General features: G+C 36.6%; 1 protein-coding gene across 1 annotated transcript; it reads left to right on the top strand.

Annotated features, from left to right (window-relative positions):
• Positions 1–2056: 2056 nt before the first annotated feature.
• On the top strand, positions 2057–20913 carry LOC121383251 (cilia- and flagella-associated protein 58-like). Its single transcript, XM_041513151.1, has 17 exons — positions 2057–2155; positions 3971–4045; positions 4747–4962; positions 5600–5748; positions 6555–6711; positions 7074–7268; positions 8038–8175; positions 9134–9293; positions 9655–9737; positions 10561–10752; positions 11541–11702; positions 12810–13097; positions 14652–14875; positions 15408–15519; positions 17191–17415; positions 18033–18166; positions 18906–20913. The coding sequence occupies exons 1-17, from the start codon at positions 2144–2146 to the stop codon at positions 19021–19023; spliced, it is 2640 nt and encodes an 879-aa protein (XP_041369085.1). The 5' UTR covers positions 2057–2143; the 3' UTR covers positions 19024–20913.
• The last annotated feature ends 1149 nt before the right edge of the window (positions 20914–22062 follow it).

The following is a 22062-nucleotide window of genomic DNA, read 5'->3' as shown; positions in this document are numbered from 1 at the left end:
TAAAAGAGAAATCTTGCGCTGTACGAAGAACGTTTCGTTGAGGATATGGTACTAGAGTCTTTAGTTAAAACCGGTTTGATCTTGACAACGTATTATCGACAATCGTACCTTCCTATTTCAGAATTGATATTTTATAAAGTGTTAGTAGAACTTTCAAAGTTTAGTTTGTATACTAGTAACACATTAATCATGTATATATTTTTAAAATAAAATATACCAAAGTAGATAATGAACGTTTTCACTACTTAATTTTACGTGTTAAAATCGACAAATTCAAATAAATATTATTTCGTTTGGAAAGGGTAAGTTGGGGGGGGGGGGGGTTAATGACATCAAAGATAAAGCATATTGATTTAATATTGACCCCATACAACCGTAAATAAAATGTGTTGAGTGCGTCATTAAATAAAACATATCCTATCCTTCCATCTGCTGTTGGATGTCTAACATTTGGTAATTTTGACATATAATCTTAGAGAGGAATCGGGTTCATGTGCAGGGGCAGGGTATTGGAGGTCGAAACCCTTACTTACCCAAGCTTAAAAAAAATTTGAAATGTATTTTCTGGGGGAGCATGGTCCCATATAAACTTCGCTCAACACAGTCTATAACCCCAACCCCGCTGAAATCCCTGCACACGTGCCCTGGAAACCCGCTACATTTTTTTTTAGCAAGGGATCGTTTATATGTACCATCCCACAGACAGGATATCACATACCATGGTCTTTTTGTATACCCGCCGATGGGGATCGATCCTAGACTGACCGCGCATTTCCAAAAACCACCTTTTTAGGTCTAAGTAATGAATAAAAATAACATAACGTCTTGAAAAATGTTACGTAAATTGAACACAGTACTAGTACCCTCTTCCTCTACCCCTAGAGCGTTACGTAATTAGTAACACCCCCTTAGATGTAACGCGTATGCCAACAGCTGGCCACTGTCAAAATTTCAAGGCAAATCCCCCACTCACTGACCCCTGGAAAGGCGTTGTACCATACCTCTATGAATATAAATATGTTTTGGAGATATGAGACGACCCCTCAATCAAGACAGTTAAATTTGTTAAAAAATTGCGAAATCTCACGTGATCTCTTGTTGGGGAATTCTACACTTGTGATAAGCCAATGAAAACCGAGATCGGTACGAGCCCGTCAAAAGTGTCCCACTTTCAAAATACTGACTTTGTTTTTGACCTGGATAAGCCAGCGTAGTGAAACCAATGCGGAGTGCGGCGTCATATATGCACCAAACGTAATTGGATTTTCTGTTCTATATGCTTAAATAATAAAAATATTCCAGGGAATGTAGTTTTAAGCGAGCACTTTACCGTGAGCAAAATGTTTCCCCTCCCATCGTACATCACAATACCATAAAAAAAAATCGATCTACATAGTGAATGTTAGTGCTCTTTAGAATATAATATGTGCCTGTTTTTATGTTGCATGTCCACATTAAAAAATCCTGGTTGTGATTATTTATTTTTCAAATTGAGGGATTTCACTAAGAAGCCAATAGCTCAATGCAAATGCACAATCATGAAAGTAAAGCCCATGTCGCCCCCAGAGTAGGAAAACAATATTAATTTTATAAGTAACATTTTAACAGACTACGTTGTATAAAACTCGTCTTTATCCAAAGTGGAGGCTACACCATGAATATTATTTATGCCTAGTGGACAGGTGCACTTTTTTCCCTTTTAATTGATTTAAATGATGTATTATTTTGCCCTCTATCCCATTTAAGCCTAGAGAAAGAGGTAGGGCATGTAGTCTTGAAAAGGGGCGTTCACTACGGCACTATATAATCCGTCCTATCCTAATTTTAGTTTGGTTTGACATAAGAAGAAAAGTAAAAGTGTTTTGGAAATAACAAAACAATACTATTTTTTTGTGCATGTTACAAAACAATCGGCTAAGAAATTAATAACTTGTAGTAAATTCCATAGTATAAAAAAGGCGTTCCCTGTGGGACGGACTATCAGAAGAGTATATGTACAAAAAACCACATCAAACTGAGTAAGTAAAGTTCGGTAATCATCTTGGTTTCTAGTGGCAACGATTTGTACATAACGTGCCGTTTGTCAAAGGATCGTGAAAGTAACCACTCTAGTAATAGTGTTTTGCATTAAATTAATGCAGACATGGCGGATTCGGTAAGGTTTATATATGGATAAATAAATCTGTTTATATTTGTTTCTATTTCAAGGGATTTATCAACACATTTTGTTTGTATGTTTAAACGGATATATTTTCGTCGTGGATGTAATGTCGATTCATTTGTGATTTATGATACACTCCTGTTTTTACATGTCTGCTCATTCGCACTGTCAGTTGTGCTGCATTTAATACATTATGTTGACTCCTTCAGCATAAGTTTGACTAATTTTGAAAATATATTAAGTTTTAATTAATAATATATCAAAAGTCTGAATCACTGGCTTCTGCTTTTAATTAGCAAATAAATGTAGATTTTTTCCCCAACATATTGTCCGGACACAAATCATTTAAAAACCATTAGAATGACACCAATTGCACATTCTATATTGTAACCATGCCATCTGTATCAACTTAGATGTGATCTAGGCCAAAAAGCGCTGTAGTTTTTACTGGCTGTCATTTTCCATTGTTATGGAATATTCTTCAACAAGAGTGGAAGAATGAGCCATAATCTAAAAGCATCATAACAAAATTAGCTTCCATATCTTTCCACCCATCTTGAAAAATATAATCTGTTAAAAGGCGAATTGTTGTTTGCTTTTTTGCCCTAGGATATCTCAGTTGGAAACCACAAGTTGTAAGATAAATCGTCCTCAGCAGGCTTCAGTGTATTCTATTTCTTACCCTGAAAAAGTCATTTTTAATATAGTTTAACAGACAAACACTGAACAAAAAGACTCAACGTTAAGTTAAAAGTTTGTAAGTTAATAATGTCATAGACACACTACGTACCATTCTGCCAGAGGGTAAAATGGGTATGGCACCATAACCAAATGTTTTTGCAGATGTTTTCTTTTTAAGTTACTTTTTGACAAAATTAATTTATCTTATCATTACTGTCCGATTTTCTTAACTTTAACCATAAGCTTAACTCATTTTCATCCCTGTTGACTGTGGTTGCATTCAATTCCATAGCGCCATATCCAAAAATTTCTTTCTGACAGAAACACTGGGTACTAAGGTCTCACTACACAGATCACTTCCGGGTGAGAGTTCATTCATCACGGTCCACTATAGTTCCTAATTGTGGCACATGTTATGGTTAACATATTCACTTCTAGGAAATGGTGATGAATTAAAACAATATGTATGTTTAATGGTAAGCCTTCTGGCTGTATTTTGCCCATGTTATTTTGTAATATTATGCATCGACCTTTTGGGACATGGGTATATAGCACAAGTGACAGCCGGAGTGAATCGGTTAATGAACCACCTCTTCGGACCGGTACTACAGCCAGATGCGGTCATATAGCGAAAAACGGAGACGGAAATGTTCACAATTTTGGAGTGAATATAAATGCTTATATAATGTATGTTCGCAATGGTATATGTTGTTAGTGCCAATGAGAACCCATTCTATGGGCAATCTTCGCTTGAAGTTGGGCAGTTTAACATGGGTTTCAGTGGCAGATGACATCTGTGTAGTGAGACCTAAAATAAATTTGAGCATTTATAGTTACTCAGGACATTTGTGTCATGACCTCAGAATTTCCAATCACAAGCCTCATAAGTGATCTCCAACATATGTTGGAGACGAAATTGATCTTGTGACCTCATCTCTTACATGAGTGTGTAAAAAACTTAATTTTGTGTTATACATCAGTGGAGTCATCTTAGTACTTTACTCTGATAAGTAATTTATTTTACTAAATGTAGTGCTGCTTCATGTTAATGTCCAACACCTGTTTCTTTCAGTTTTATTCTTTTCTTTTCTTTTCATTTGATTTGAATTGTTTTTTTCTAATTTTCAGGAGAAGAAAGAATCAAAGGACAAGACGTCTATTGATGATAGCGCCTTTGAAGCTCTGGAAAAAGATTTCCAAGATGTATGTATTTAGTAAACATATCTACTAAAACAAAACCTTGGAAACAATATGTCAGTGTTAAATGATAGCAGAAATTTATATCCATACAGTGTCTTGTCATGATCCAAATCATGAAAACCCTGCCCTTAACACCTCTCCCCTTCCCCTTCTTGTTTTGGGTACAAACTCTGGTTATGTATGTTTGAACATTAACTGGATATAAGCATGTTAAACCAGTCCCTGTCTATCTCTGTATTATCTCTGTTGATGGCTATCTTTGTAAAGACTGTTACATTCCAATGAATCATGAAACTGGTCGCACCATTAATCAGAGAGAGAAAAACTCACTGAGTGACTTTGGATTCTTTTCCTGTTTTTTTGTTTGTTTGTTTGGGTTTGGGTTTTTTGAGATTCCAAACTTTAGTGCCATTGATGAAAAAACACTCACAGTACCTCCACAGTTTTTTAAGACCTAGTATATTATTGATGAGCAAGATTCCTACTTCTCATATAAAACATGAGCAAGATTGAGGAAATACAAAAAGAATGGGGCACAGTAATATAATAGTAGAGGGTCTTGGGTAGACAAAAAAGTCACTTTACATTTAAAAAGGGGCACCTTTTTGTGGGGTCTTTTTGTTGTTGTTGTTTTTAGAATCAACTGCTCCCCCATTTGCCACTCTGCTAGGTCTGGCCCTAAAGAATAGGTTTTGTTCTTTCAGGTTCTCCAGGAACTGATGGGAGACAGGAGTTTGGAGAAATTCCGAGCTGAATATGAGAAGCTGCACAAAGCACTGAAGAAATCTCACGAGAGTGAGAAACGCTTGATGCAGAAATGTCGAGAGCTGAATGCAGAAATAGTTGCCAACTCAGCGAAGGTATCGACAGCACTCAAACTTTCTCAGGAAGACCAGGGCACAATATCTTCTCTGAAAAAGGTAAAATATGAAGTAATGAAGTACCATGTTGCATTACAGTTAGGTTATGTTAGGTTTCACTGGAAAAGTAAAATCCTAATTAATGAAATGGCATGTAATGAAATGGTATTTTCACTGGAAAAGCAAGTGAAGTATCATACAAAGGTATTTTTACTAGTAATAATGGTATGTGCTGTGCTGTCTGTGTAAAAATACATACCGAGCTGCTGCTAGTAGCTTATTTTGGCTACAGCAGGTAATTATTTGGTAAAGAATTTTAGCTCATTTCTGTGTTTAATATCTTTATATGTTTTCAAACGCCACTAATAAGGTTGATTTATGGTATTGGAATAGATATGGTTAATGGCTGGAATAGACTGCATGGATATGGAAGAAAATCCACTGTTAGTGGAAATGAAATCACCACCAAAGTACCAACTAGCGAGACATATCTTTACATATGCAAACTCCAGTTAAATGCTATACAGTTTTTAAGTTGCCATTTTATGTTTTATTAATAGTTGATAATAGAAACTCTGTAATACATCACAGTTTGTAATGCAATACATTGTCAAATATCACAATATATTGTGATACTAATATTCTTGTGATTGCCAACCCTATGAGTTACATGTACATACCCTGATTATTTTTGTAGGAGATAGAAAAGGCGTGGAAGATGGTGGATGCTGCTCATGAGAAGGAAACGAGAGCGAGAGAAACAATCCAGTCCCTGAAGACGGAAATCTCGAACCTGAGTAAACTGGTTGAACAGGGAGCAGGGCTCACGATGGGCCAGGAACACAGGTGATAGAAATACATTGTATATAGTCAGGTAAAAAATGTCCCATGCATGTATTGCACAAGATGTATATGTTTGGTGGTAATGAAGGAAAATCAAACCGTATTAAAAAAAATAATCTTGGTCATTCATAAACATGAAATGATTTGCACAATGATGTTGATGTCATGATTTTTGTAAAATTGCCCACCATCTACACAACGTTTTTGTTTTGGAGCATATACATGTAGGCTTCTTAAGGATTGTGTTTCATTTCAACTTAAACTGTCCTCAGACTAATGACATTTATTCTTGAATAATGCACTGGTCTAATGGAGAAAGAATGCAATGGCTTAGATTTTACAAGAGAAATAGAAAGAAGTCATGACAACAAGAGTGAGGGAGAAAGAAGAATGTTTCAATCATGTCACCAAACAGGTAGTAAAGGATTCATTGGAAGATTTTTCCATTGTAAAATATCATTAGTTTGAGGTCAGGTTGAGTATTCATGAAAAGATAAAACAATCCAAGTTTCCTACATCTTATTTCTTTTAACTCCATTGGAATAGAAACCAAATCAAAAGCATGCAAAAACTGTGTGAATCAACATATTAAAGTCAGGCTGGTTTTCTTTGTTGTTTACTTTTTATGACACACAAGAGTGCTGGCTGATATTTTAATTGTGTGTATAACTTGGTCTGTATGGCATATTTAGGAATATGGCTGCATAGTAGCAGGTATAGTTAGAAATTAAATATTAATATTATATTTCACACCACATTTTGATGCCTGGTTGTTGTCCCTAACTTTACTAATGTCGTAATTCTTGCAGTGTGAATGAGCTGCTGAAGATAAAGGAGGAACTTACAAAGGAACGTGATGAGCAGCTGCAGGAGATAACGAAGCTGAGAGAGCAGCTGGCGGAGACGGGCAACCAACTGGCCACGCTAGAGGAGGACAAGGCACAGGCCGAACAGACCATTCTAGAGGTACGCTGATTTATAGGACTTTCTACTCGTAGGATTCTGGTGTAACCTACATAGGACTCAGGTTATAGCTAGAATACTTGACTGGTAGAATTCTAATATAGTCTACATAGGATTAGTTTTATAGGACAGACAACTTGTAGAATTCTGGTGCAGTCTAAACATAGAAATTTTGTATGTGACATGATTGGTAGGATTTCAGTGTAGTCTTCATAGGACTTGTGTTATAGTACAGACAGTTGGTAGGATTCAGATATAGCTTGATTTGATTCTGATGTAGTGTATAGAGGATTGTTTTATAGGAGAGGGAAACCTGGGAACACAATTGTAAGTGTTGTTGAATATGTTGTGATGGGTTTTTTCAGCTAAATCAAGATATTCAGATGCGTAACAATGAGGCTCAGCGTGAGATGCGGAAGAAGGACAAACTGGAGCGCGAGCTGAAGCAAACAAAGGCCGACCTTGACGCAAAGGCGTCCGACATCAAGGCCATGCAGACTCAGATAGAACGATACAAACAGGACATACTCAAGCTGGAGCAACAAGTCAAGGAACAGAGGGTAATCCATGCTAGCTGGTTCTGTGATATTGATATTCTTTGTGTTTTAATGATGGGTGGTCTACACTGTTTTCATCTTAAGCTTAAAGGCGCATACCCTAGTTTTAGCCACTGAAAATGAACACTAAGTTTGATTAAAATACAAACCTGTAACACGTCTGGATAACGGTATAATAAAGTAAAACTAAAGTCTGTGAGGTTTAAACAGGGATATAATGTCTAAAAATAGATTAAAGTTTGGCTGGATTTTTTAGAATTATGAAAACTGTATTTCGAGGTATTACAAAAACCTGGATGACCAGAAATACTTTGGATGTATGAAAATGAATAATCTAAACAATAAAATGTAAGTAACTTCTAATTTTAATTATCAAAAGGGCTCTAGTAGTGAAAAATACACCATAGTGTTTAAGAACTAGGGTTTGTCACTTTAATATTTAAAAACAATTTTAAAACATTGTCGAATGGTGTGGTGTCCATATAAACTGCTGAATCCTCTCATGTTATTTTGCCTGCACCTGGGTTGATGGGATACAGAGGAAACCAGCAGGAGATACACATCCTAGCACAACCAATTTCATTCAGTATTTACTTAATACTTGAGGTAGAAAGTACTATGTTTTCAAAACACATTTTAAAACTTGTAAGGAGGGTGGGGTGGAAGTGACTAATTTTGCATTACATAATTGTTGCTTCTTCTGTGAGCTTTTTAAGCATGTTTTGACCTTCTAAAATTGTTTCTGGCAATTGTTTGATTTTGTTTGTTTCAGGTTTTCAATGAGAGATCGATCAAAGACTCGGAGGTGATGCACGCGAGATTCACAAAGCTTACTCAAGAGTACGACCAGCAGCTGATGTCTGCCGACGCTCTCGCCACAGAGAACCAGGCCAAGGTTCAGGAACTCAAGGTGAGGACTGGAGTGAACACACACTACAATAATTACTGTATATTGCACAGTCACCACATACATTGACAAGATATGGTTAATTGATAAATTTGTATATTGTCTTACAAGGAATGATGTCATGTATCTTGTATGAACATTTTAATAGTGAAACTGGAATAAAGATAATTTTGCTATTATCTTTGTTGGATTACAGGATAAATTAAAAAAACCCAACAAGTTACTGTCTTAAGATGTCGGCTTTTCTTTCTGAAGTCGAACTTGTTTAATGCTGCTCAGTAGACCTTAATTGCATGTAATCCATTCTAGCCTGGTCATAGAACAACAGAATAAAGCCAATATCTTAAGGCTGTGAACAGTTATTCTCTACAGGCTAGCATTTAAAATGTGTTATTTGATGAAAATTAAATGGTTTCGGGAAATTAAATTACTTAAATATATGGTGAATTTAGTCAGGTCAAAAACCACTCTGAAACACACTTCAATTGAAAACGTCAACGGATATCACATAATCATGTATTTATTGTGTGTATATTTTCAATAATATGGGCCCAGATATATTACATGTGAGTATACTCAAAATCATTCCGATAATATTGGGCATTTTTTGTTGTTGTTTTTGTTGGCTTTATTTTTTTTTGGGGGGGGGGGGGTGCTTTATAAAATTTAAGAAGTCAGTTTGTATCGAATGCCCTGGTAATACAGTAAAGTATGTATTTCATAATGTATTAATGTGTTGTGACTTCAGCCAGGTGCTGGGTCTGGAGCGAGGTAGGCATGTGGGTTTTAGGGTGCATGCGATCACATGACATAGGTGATGATGTCCAAGAAAAAGTGTTTACTTGGTTTAATTGGAGAAAGCTTTAAAATTTATAAAATTTAAGAAGTCAGTTTGTATCGAATGCCCTGGTAATACAGTAAAGTATGTATTTCATAATGTATTAATGTGTTGTGACTTCAGCAAAAAGAAGAAGAAGTGACGGCTCTCAAAGTAGAAACCCAAAGATTAAACAAGACAAGGGAGATAATTCAGCGCAAGTTGCGACAGGCTGAGGATGCTAAAGCTGACGTAGAACAACAGAGGGAGACATTGAAGGGCCAGGTGCTGGGTCTGGAGCGAGGTAGGCATGTGGGTTTTAGGGTGCATGCGATCACATGACATAGGTGATGATGTTAACACAAACCTCAGACAATTGAAAATTTGCATAAACTCATTGCCTAATGATGCAGAAATAAATTGAGGTAACCTATTATCAAGTTTGTATAACCCATTATGAGCATGTAAATATGTCCTAATTTTAATGTGGGAACTATCTTGCATGAACGATGTGCAAACAAAGATATATTTCTTGCAATTTACTACAAAAATGGACACTTTAATCGAAATGTGTGCGACTCTGAAATGAACAGTATAACCAACATTTGTACAATACTGAAGTGAACATTTTAACTGACAGTACTGTTTACCTTTGTGTAATTCAGAGCTTGAGGCTGCCAAGAAACAGGCTGAAAATGACAAGAAGACTATTGATGACCTTATTAGAGAACGAGACATACTCAACAAGGTAACGAATTTTAGTTTACTACTTCATGTAGCAGAAACAACAGATAATCCCCACAGAGTATCATAGATGTTCAACAGACTAGGTTTCTTTTGAAGTGGATAGCTCTACCAGGGCTCACACTGGAACAAATTGTAGTTTAGCCAGTTTTCAGAAATGTAGAGTATTTCCTTTAAAATAATTAAAATATGGATAATTCGACAAATATTTTATTAGCTAAAGTCTAAATTTTGTAGCCATTTTGTATAAAAAAAAATAGCATTTAGCTAATTTGTCTGTGTACAGGGTGAGCCCTACATGTAAACATACACATGTCTTGTATGGCAAGTACATCTCTAGTTTTACTTGTCATCGGAAATCAGAGTCCAGCAGTTTTTAATTAGTCTGTCCTTACACAACAAAATATCTGTTTGATTAAAAAACTCTGACAAACATGATTAATGAATATTTAAGTTTAGTCATTGATATTCCAGGTATGTTATAGATATTTTAAATAACCTACTGATAAGCAGAATTTAAATAAATACATGATGGATATTTTCAGAATGTACTCAAACAAAATATTTTAATAAATATATGATGGATATTTTCAGTCTACTCAAAAACAATATTTTAATAAATATATGACATATTATCACAATATACTCAATATTTTAATAAACATATGGTGAATATTGTTAGAATTTAGTGATAAACAATATTTTAATAAATATATTGTGGATATTTTTAGTCTACTCATAAACTATATTTTAATAAATATATAATGCATATTTTCAGAATCTATTCATAAACAATATTTTAATAAACAGCTGATGGCTATTTTCAGAATCTGCTGAAGGCGGCAAGCGCAACTCAGAAGCAGCTGCACCTGGTGAAACTGCATGAGCAGTCGAAGAAGAACCTGGAGCAGGAGATCCAGAACTACAAGGAGGAGGCTCAGAAACAGCGCAAGATCATCTACCAGCTGGAGAAGGAGCGTGACCGCTACATCAACGAGGCCTCTGACCTCACACAGAAGGTTCATAGTCTAATACACAGTCTCTCAATTGTTATGGGGTGGGACGCAGCCCAGTGGTAAAGCGCTCGCTTGATGCGCAGTCGGTTTCGGATCGATCCCCGTCGGTAGGCCCATTAGGCTATTTCTTGATCCAGATAGTGCACCACAACTGGTATATCAAAGGCTGTGGTATGTGCTATCCTGTCTGGGATGGTGCATATAAAAGATCCCTTGCTACCAATGGAAAAATGTAACGGGTTTCCTCTCTAAGACTATATGTCAAAACGACCAAACCAATAGCCGATGATTAATAAATCAATGTGTTCTAATGGTGTTGTTAAACAAAACAAACTTTAACTTCAACTTTAACTGTCTCTCAACTGTCTATTAGGTTAAAAATTCAGTGATAAATAAACAGTTCCTAAATGACGGTCCATTGTCAGCAAGTGCTTTTTCCTTACTGAGAAAACAAATTAGATTGGCAGAAAAATAATTACTATGGTCATAGTATAAATAAAATAAGATAAGGTAAGATAAAACATTTGATGTCTACTACAATACAGAATGTCTCGAAAAATTAGATAACAGGTTGAGATAACAATGTTTGACTGTATGTACCTTTTTATGAGCCTTGAAATTGTAGTCTATATTCATGGGCAGATTTTGTTAACCGCTGGTCTACACTATACAGTGCCCCTTTGTATTAGTTTACATTTTTTATAGTTTACTTTTGAAGTACTAAGACACAATTTCTCATGGACGATTCACCCACATTTCATGGTTTAAATTTGCTTTCTTTTTGTCTCCAGGTCTTGCAACACATGGAGGATGTCAAGGTGAGAGAGATGCAGATCTTCGACTACAAGAAGAAGATTGCCGAGGCGGAGACGAAACTCAAACAACAACAGAATCTGTACGAGGCCGTGCGCAGTGACCGGAACCTCTACAGCAAGAACCTCATTGAGTCACAGGTTGGAGTCTCTTCATTCTACAATGGGCTTGAATGATTTCTTAGACCACCAACTTAAGTCAGGGATGTCATTTTACATGGTCTAAACTGACATTTAGGGCTTTTTCAGAATGGATCACATGAGGGGTGGGGGGAGGCTACTCAAGACACCATAATTTTGTAATGCTTTGTGGGTCTGCCATATTATTTTCCTGTGCATATGTACTTCAAATTAAATGTTATTTTGTGAACGTAAAAACAAATTGCCATCATGTGATCAGTTTGTGGAATAGATGGCCAAGCTGCCAGTAGTAGGTGGTACTTTAACCAGCTGCCAGCTCAGCATAAAAAGGCTAACATGTACATACTAAGACTTGGTTAAGCACAGAAAAAAATAACAGACCATGATGCCAATAGTCAGTGTGGCTGACTGCTGGCTGAAAATTAAACTTATGACATAAATGTTTGTTGTTATTGTTAGAGGATGGAATCACAATATCATAGAATGATGTACCACCACATTGTGACATGAATGTTTGTTGTTATTAACAGGGTGAGATACGGAGATAACCCACCACGTTGTGACATGAATGTTTGTTGTTATTAACAGGGTGAGATACAGAGATGACCCACCAGGTTGTGACATGAATGTTTGTTGTTATTAACAGGGTGAGATACAGAGATGAACCACCACGTTGTGACATGAATGTTTGTTGTTATTAACAGGGTGAGATACAGAGATGACCCACCACGTTGTGACATGAATGTTTGTTGTTATTAACAGGGTGAGATACAGAGATGAACCACCACGTTGTGACATGAATGTTTGTTATTATTAACAGGGTGAGATACAGAGATGAACCACCACGTTGTGACATGAACATTTGTTATTATTAACAGGGTGAGATATGGAGATAACCCACCACGTTGTGACATGAATGTTTGTTGTTAACAGGGTGAGATACAGAGATGACCCACCACGTTGTGACATGAATGTTTGTTATTATTAACAGGGTGAGATACAGAGATGAACCACCACGTTGTGACATGAACATTTGTTATTATTAACAGGGTGAGATATGGAGATAACCCACCACGTTGTGACATGAATGTTTGTTGTTATTAACAGGATGAGATCACAGAGATGAAGCGTAAGCTGAAGATTATGAACCACCAGATCGACCAGCTGAAGGAGGAGATCCAGGCGAAGGAGGCGGCGCTGGTCAAGGAGCACCTGGAGCACCAGCGCGTGGAGAAGGAGAAGGAGACGTTGAAGGCTGAGCTGCAGAAGATGAAGCAGCAGGCGGCCGAGAGCAAGGCATACATCGAGGCCCAGGAGACCGAGGAGCGCAAGCTGCTCAAGATCATCGCAGAGGCAGACGCAGAGAGGGTCCGCCAGAAGAAGGAACTTGATCAGGTACACTGATGGGACTTTGTAACTCGGTAATGTGGCTTTGTAACCTGATCAGATACAGTGATGGGACTTTGTAGCTCGGGTCCATTAATGTGGTTTTGTAACTCTATCAGGTACAGTGATGTGGCTTTGTAACTCAGATACATTGATGTGTCTTTGTAACTTAGTCAGGTACAGTGATGTGTGTAACTCGATCAGGTACTGTGATCTGTCTTTGTAACTCAGTCAGGTACAGTAATGCAGCTTTGTAACTCTGTCAAGTACTGTGATGTGTCTTTGTAACTCGATCAGGTACAGTGATCAGTCTTTGTAACTCAGTCAGCTACATTAATATGGCTTTGTAACTTGATCAAGAACAGTGATGTGTCTTTGTAACTCAGTCAAGTACAGAGATGTGTCTTTGTAACTTGATCAGGTACATTAATATGGCTTTGTAACTTGATCAGGTACAGTGATGTGTCTTTGTAACTCAGTCAGGTACAGTGATGTATCTCTATTACTAAGTCAGGTACAGTGATGTGTCTTTGTAGCTCGATCGGGTACAGTGATATATCTTTGTAACTCAGGTACAGTGATGTTCCTTTGTAACTTGATCAGGTACAGTGATATCTTTGTAACTCAGTCAGATACTGTGATGTGTCTATGTAAATCAGTCAGGTACAGTGATGCATCTTTGTAACTTGATCAGGTACAGTGATGTCCCTGTAGCTCAGTTAGGTACTATGACGTGTCTTTGTAACTCAATCAGGTGCAGGAATATGGCTTTTATACTTGATCAGTTACACTGATATGGCTTTGTGACTATCAGATACAGTGATGTGTCTTTTAAACTCAGTCAGGTAGAATGATGTGTTTTTTGTAAGTTGATCAGCTACAGTTTTGTGTCTTCTTAACTCAGTCTGGTACAGTGGTATGGCTTTATATTGAGTTAAAAGAGAATGAAATATAGAAATATTTTATTGGACACTAAAGTTCTACATTCATGAAACTTGGTTTATAGTTGTATCTATGAATGTGCATCTCAATGCTTGTAGGGGCGGGATGTATCTCAGTGGTAAAGCAATTGATCTAAGATCGATCCCCATCGGTGGGCCCATTGGGCTATTTCTCATTCCGGCCAGTGCTCCACAACTGGTGTAACAAAGGTCGTGGTCTGTACTATCCTGTCTGTGGGATGGTGGATATAAAAGATTCCTTGCTGCTAATCGAAAAGAGTAGCTCATGAAGTGGCGACAGTGGGTTTCCGCCCTCAATATCTGTGTGGTCCTTAATCATATGTCTGACACCATATAACCGTAAATAAAATGTGTTGAGTGCGTCTTTAAATAAAACGTTTCCTTCCTTCCTCAATGCTTGTTGAAATGAAAACAATGAAATTGTTTTTGTTTTTTTTGCACAAGCTAGATTTATTTTGAATGTTACACCACAAGTTATTTCTTTATTAACTGAATCAGTTTATAACAGGCAAGCCATTTAATTCCATGGAATTCTTTTATTAGTATGTCATTAACAACTTAGACATTAACCTATCACTGTTTCCTTCTCTACGCTGTGTAGGTGATCAGTGAGCGTGACATCCTCGGCACGCAGCTGGTGCGGCGAAACGATGAGCTGGCTCTCCTGTACGAGAAGATAAAGATCCAGCAGAGCGTGCTCAACAAGGGCGAGGTCCAGTACAATCAGCGGCTTGAGGACATCCGCGTCCTCAAACTCGAGATCAAGAAACTGAGGCGCGAGAAAACCATTCTACAGAAGAGTGTTGCTAACGTCGAAGATCTTAGGTGTGTCTGTTTTGCTTTTTGTTCCTTACTAGCTATATATGTAAAGCCAGTTCCAGAATTCATTACAGGAGATATATTTAAAAAAAAAAAAAATTGCCTGGTGGGTCTGCTATAATTTCTTAAATGAAACAAAAAAAATTGCTATGTAGCACATTCAGCGTCAGTAATAATTATATGCTTATAAAATTACAAGTTGTAATATAATTGTGTTTCTATTGTTGACACCCAGTAGCTAATGTGTATTTCTGTGCTGGGGTGTCGTTAAACATCCATTCATTCTATTTAAAAGCATGCAATGTATCATATGCAATGATGGTTATACATGTAACTGCATGACTGTTAAGATGAAAGTTCTAAGTAAAGTAACTGTGTGTGTATTTAAAGGCGAAAGGTGTACCACATCCATGTAACTGTAACGCTGAAAGTTGTAAATAATGTAACTGTGTGTGTATTTAAAGGCGAAAGGTGTACCACATCCATGTAATTGTAACGCTGAAAGTTGTAAATAATGTAACTGTGTGTGTATTTAAAGGCGAGAGGTGTACCACATCCAGCGAGAGTTGCTGCGAGAGAGGACACGCTGTAAAGCCCTGGAGGAGGAGCTGGAGAATCCAATGAACATTCATCGGTGGAGGAAACTTGAGGTACGTATCACTTAGTGACTGTCTGCTTCATATACAATGTCACACACTTGGTGACTGTCTGCTTCATACACAATGTCACACACTTAGTGACTGTCTGCTTCAGACACAATGTCACACACTTAGTGACTGTCTGCTTCAGACACAATGTCACACACTTAGTGACTGTCTGCTTCATACACAATGTCACACACTTAGTGACTGTCTGCTTCAGACACAATGTCACACACTTAGTGACTGTCTGCTTCAGACACAATGTCACACACTTAGTGACTGTCTGCTTCATACACAATGTCACACACTTAGTGACTGTCTGCTTCAGACACAATGTCACACACTTAGTGACTGTCTGCTTCAGACACAATGTCACACACTTAGTGACTGTCTGCTTCATATACACAATGTCACACACTTAGTGACTGTCTGCTTCATACACAATGTCACACACTTAGTGACTGTCTGCTTCATATACAAAAGTCACACACTTAGTGACTGTCTGCTTCATATACAATGTCACACACTTAGTGACTGTCTGCTTCATATACAATGTCACACACTTAGTGACTGTCTGCTTCATACACAATGTCACACACTTAGTGACTGACTGCTCCATACACAATGTCACACACTTAGTGACTGACTGCTCCATACACAATGTCACACACTTAGTGACTGTCTGCTTCATACACAATGTCACACACTTAGTGACTGACTGCTTCAGACACAATGTCACACACTTGGTGACTGCTTCATACACAATGTCACACACTTAGTGACTGTCTGCTTCATACACAAAAGTCACACACTTAGTGACTGTCTGCTTCAGACACAATGTCACACACTTGGTGACTGTCTGCTTCAGACACAATGTCACACACTTAGTGACTGACTGCTTCAGACACAATGTCACACACTTGGTGACTGCTTCATACACAATGTCACACACTTGGTGACTGTCTGCTTCATACACAATGTCACACACTTAGTGACTGTCTGCTTCAGACACAATGTCACACACTTAGTGACTGTCTGCTTCAGACACAATGTCACACTTAGTGACTGTCTGCTTCAGACACAATGTCACACCTTAGTGACTGTCTGCTTCAGACACAAGGTCACACACTTAGTAACTGTCTGCTTCAGACACAGTATCACACATTTAGTAACTGTCTGCTTCAGAAACAGTATCACACATTTAGTAACTGTCTGCTTCAGACAAAAGGTCACACACTTAGTAACTGTCTCCTTCATACACACGGTCACACACTTAGTAACTGTCTGATTCAGCTGTGACTGATCAGCTTGTTTTGGTCATATCATGTCTTCTTCTATTTCTCGTTCCAGCCACACCACAACTGATATATCAAAAGCTGTGGTTGTACTATCCTGTCTGCTTGTAATGAAAAAATGTGGCACATTTCCTTTCTAGCACTATATGTTTGACATCTAATAGCCGATAATTAATAAATCAATGGGCTCTAGTGGTGTTGTTAATCAAAACAAACTTTAACTTTAACTGCCTTTGTAACTTAACAAAGTGTCTTAGTTATCAGAATTTATAAGACCATGAACTTGATATTTAATTTTACTTGAATTAATATATTATTCTTTATCTCTGTTGACCAAATGTTGAAATAGCCATATGTTAATTTTCTGTCTCTGTGTGTTGTGCAGGGCAGTGACCCAAGCACGTACGAGATGATCCAAAAGATCCACACACTGCAGAAACGACTCATCCAGAAGACGGAGGAGGTGGTGGAGAAGGAGCTGCTCATCCAGGAGAAGGAGAAACTCTACCTCGAGCTCAAACACATCCTGGCACGCCAGCCCGGCCCCGAGGTCGCCGAGCAGCTGCAGATCTACCAGGGAACTCTCAAAGACAAGTCAAAACAGATGAAGGTTCGTGCAGTCTGTGTGTTAATCACTCTATTTGTGTATGAGAAAAACAGAGAGGGAGGGAGATGCAAAGAGAGGGGGGGTCGGGAGGAGATGGAGAGAGATGGAAAGAGAGAAGTAGAGTGACATGAAAGGGGGAGGGATGGATAGGTAAAGAATTACTTCTACAAAGAGAAGAATGAGAGAGACGGGCAGGCAGACAGTGGTGGGGGGTTTCAGAGAAGGAAGGGGATAATGAAGAGAGCAACAGACGGAGAGAGGGTGAGAGTGTTTTTCATTAATAAATGACGTCATAGGTTAGTTCATTGAAATGGGGTTTCATGTTGCTAGATGTTAAAATTGTTAATGTTGTTATTATGTTACATTCTGCTATTAGAATAATTTGTGAGGTGACAAAAAGATATCATATGGCATGTTAAAAAGAGGTATTAGCTATTGCATTCCTGTATTAAAAAGGGGGTTGTCTTGAAGTCTTGTAATTATATAGCAAACTTGGTGTAAATTTCACCTCTAAATATTTTCATTCTATTGTTACATTAGCAAATAGAAAATGTTGTTAATATTTGTAAGCATATTACATGACAATATTTGTGTAATAACTGAATTTTTTCTTGTTTTAGGCGATGGCATCAGAGTTGAATATGTATGAATCCCAAGTGAGTGAGTATAAATATGAGATCGAGAGGATAGCACGCGAGCTACAGGAAGTGAAAAAGAAGTACTTCATGCAGAAAAAGAAAGAAAATCAAGCTCGGTATGTGTGGGTTACTTCCCCTTTTTTGAAAACCTACAATCATGTAAATTATATAGTTATGTTGTTATATTGGTGTTGAAAAAACTGAATTACAAACCTCAACATATGGTGGTTTGAAATGAACATTACAGTTGTGGGTGAAAGGTCATGCCATAAGATAATTTCTCAACTTAAAGATATCCTGGGTTTTTGAGATTATAGAAGTTGAGGTGTTTAATTGTATATTACAGACACTGTTACTGTTATGTAATTTGACCAACATTGTGGGATTTTCTCTTTGTATTTTTCTTTCTTTTGTATTAATAAATATGTAATTAAAAAAAAAATATATATAAATGTAATTAATAAAAATAATGACATGGCTGCCTGTATTTAATTTATGAACAAAAATAGCACATGATTTTAAAACATTACGTAATTTTTTAGAAACACTCTCCCCTCTTCTGTATAAAATGTTGTTGCTTATTCAGTAGGAGTAGACTCAGTCCAATACCTGGGAATATGCCTCTTCTCATCCTGGGTTTTTATGACAATTGATTGCCAGCCCAGCTGACACCTTCCTCTTTTTTTTATCCCATACAAATGTCTAAATAAATATAATAATAACATATAAAACCAAAATATTCCATAGTATAAAATATGCTGATGTGTCACTAAACAAATATTCCTTTCCTTTTAAATAGTCTGCTTTTAGTGGTGCTACAAAAGATGATTTCTAAATTAATTTTTGTATTTGCAGTGAACGTGAGCGAGCGCTGATGCAGGCGGGAGTTCCAGCGATACAACCACAGAGAGGAGATGGCCAGCGGTTCACGGGCGGCGGTTTCAACCTGAAGACTACAAAGAGTGCAGCGTAACACCGGCTCCAACCAGGAACCTAGAACATGAGCTCTGTATTCTGTGATAAATTTACTGTGTTCACATTCCGGCCGAGGTGTTACGGTATCAACACCAGTTTAACAAAAGACCAAGTCTCAAGATTCAAATTTAGGAAAGTTTGGGGCCAAAAGCTCCTAAAGCTTTAGAAGACGGGACTTTTAAAGTGTTTCTATTTGTTTGTGTTGTGGCGACAATAAAAGAGTCCATTAATACATTGGATCAAAACCTTTGTGCAAAATTATAAGCTAGAGGGACATTCATAATTATCAACATTTTCACGTGTACAATCCAAACCATAAGCATGTTGGGAGAGGTGGCAGTGATGTCAGTGTATATTTTTAATACAAACACAAAATGAGCATTTTTTATGTAATACTATCTATTTAAGAGGGGATCTGGATTACAAAAAAAACAAAAAAAAACCCAACACTTGTATGATTTGTACAGTTGTGAAAATGTTGAATATTTTAATGGTCTCTAAGACTCATGAAGTGGATTTTGTTTTACTTTGTGTGATCACATACCCACAATTCCTTAGAATCTTATGTTTAAAGACATTATTCAGCTAATGGTCAGGATTGTTCTGTTTATTTCATTTAAACTTACAAAAATTAGGTTAAACATTTGTTTTTATTGATTTTAACTCTCGAATCCTTTAATTTACGACTCTCACACGTTTGGTTTCGGTGTTCACCAAGTGATAGTCCTTCATCTGCTCACCTCATGATTTAAATTTTACTTTCTGGTAACTGCATAACTTTCATGGACATCTTAAATGTGATATCAGGTTGTTTTTTCCTTTAAATATTGATAATATAAAAGCTAATGTGATCAAGTGATTAAGGTACTCACATAAATTAATGAAATATGAAAAATAAATAGAACATCTTTTTTTTAATAGTCTATAACTGAAAAAAGTTACATACTGATGCTAAGCTGGATTTTTGAGCGTAAGTGATGAAATGTAATGAATTAGAAAGAACATGGCCGACTTATTGTTATTGATATAATATTGGTTAAAAATTAATTTGACCATGTCTTAATAACATTAAATAAGATGAGCTGTGAAAGTAGAGAAATACTTCCATTTTTGTTTAAGTTAAAGATTTCATACACATTTATTTTACTGTTTATTTAAGGTAATTAGAATTTTTTTCTTTCTTTTTTAAACTATCAAAAATGTAAATAGTGTGTAAATTCAAATTAATGTACATATAAATACCAATTACTATATGAAAAATGCTGATTACTATAATATAAGCAGCAGCTTTCTTCATGAACTGACATCCAGAATCTGGAGTAGACCGCATCTGAAATGGACAGATTTTATGTTGTCGCAGAACTATTTTTAAATAATGCTATTTTGCATAGCAAACTAGAATAGTTGGATGCTGGTTTGGACTGTCCACACAATTTGTAAATTCTGCTATTTGTTTATAAAACTGCTTCTATGTCTTAGTTTCTCTCTCTCTCTCCCCCCCACCCCTCATTTTTCCTGCATCAGCCGTGTATTATTGCATTTGGCCAAGGACAACCCTTGTGTTAAGTTTCTGTTCAAATCTGTGTGGGCATGGCCTCTTTTTTTTTTTTTGAATGGATTAGCATCAAATTACAATTCACTTTTACCAGTTCAGTAACAATGCTACTTTGGTTATAAATCATTTTATAAGCACCCGGCATTTACTTTCTCTGCTGGTGTATATGGTACTGAAGGAATATTTTGTTTAAAATTCACTATAATTTTACAATTTTAAACATGGGAAAAATGTTAAAAAATCACATATATTGTTCACCAATTCTTCCACAATTCTTATTTATTTGAAAATATTTTAAGTTATGTTGTTTTGTACAATAAAGTGTAATATAAATACATGTTTTCATGTTATTTCTATTAAAAGACATTTAATGTTTAATGTTGTAGCACCACCCAATCGTGTGTTTATCCAGTACACTTTCATGTAGTATAGTTATTTCAACATTTGTTGTTTGGGAGTGATAGGACAAACCCACTGTTGTCTCAAATACCACTCTTACTAATTAACAGCAAGGTGTTTTTTGATGTATAGACTTTTCAACAAACAATGAATGAATGAATGAATGCTTAACGACACCCCAGCACGAAAAATACATCGGCTATTGGGTGTCAAACTATGGTAATGCAAACAAATAAAGTGATGATCAACATCAATATAAGAATTCAAGATTGAAATAAAAACTGTAAAGAACTGTGCAAAAATACAAATATCACAGACAGATACTGACTTTTACTCAAAATTTCAATTTTGTACGTGCAGGGGATTTAAAAAAACAAGACAGAAAATACCAGAACCATTGATATACCAACTGTGGGGAATTTGTTGGAATGGGCAATTCCATTGGTTCCACCAACAAGTGTGGATCCTATGACCCATCACATCTTGGGTAATAGTAACATTTGACCTTGTTTGACAGCAATGGAGAGAACCCATTGATAGCATGTTGGCTCTTTTTGCTATTCTGTATTTAAGACTGACAATAGACTGATGCATTTCTTCAATACACAACTGTTCAGGAGCATATACAAGTAAGAACATTGATGGGGAACAGTTTACTTGGGTGGAAAGTGGTTCTATCCAGAGTAAATAATAAATGAATTTATTATATTAAACAACCCCCACCCCCAAAAAACAAACCTAAATAACTAGCAGTGATGTAAGTAAAGAATGCCTACAAAAATGTGTGTAAATAAAGGCATTGTTTGATTGCCCTTAGTCTCATTTAAGTAAAATTATAAAAATACAAAAGACTGGTAAATTTTAATTTCTCTGGAAAACCATTACCATGACTCAGTTTTAAAAAAATAATTGAATTGAAAAATGGTCTTAATTATAGAATATGGAAAATCCAAATAAGAAATATTTCATTATATATGCAACTTTACGTACCGGTAACAGACTCACTACAACTAGGCTATATTTGATACACCAGCTGAGGCAGTGGTTGGACTGGGGAAAATCCAAATGGGTCCACCATGTAGG

The sequence above is a fragment of the Gigantopelta aegis genome, chromosome 10 (genome assembly GCF_016097555.1).
Source record: "Gigantopelta aegis isolate Gae_Host chromosome 10, Gae_host_genome, whole genome shotgun sequence".
Taxonomy (NCBI): domain Eukaryota; kingdom Metazoa; phylum Mollusca; class Gastropoda; order Neomphalida; family Peltospiridae; genus Gigantopelta; species Gigantopelta aegis.
Note: the sequence above shows the minus strand (reverse complement) of the source record. Positions and strands in the feature narration are given on the sequence as shown.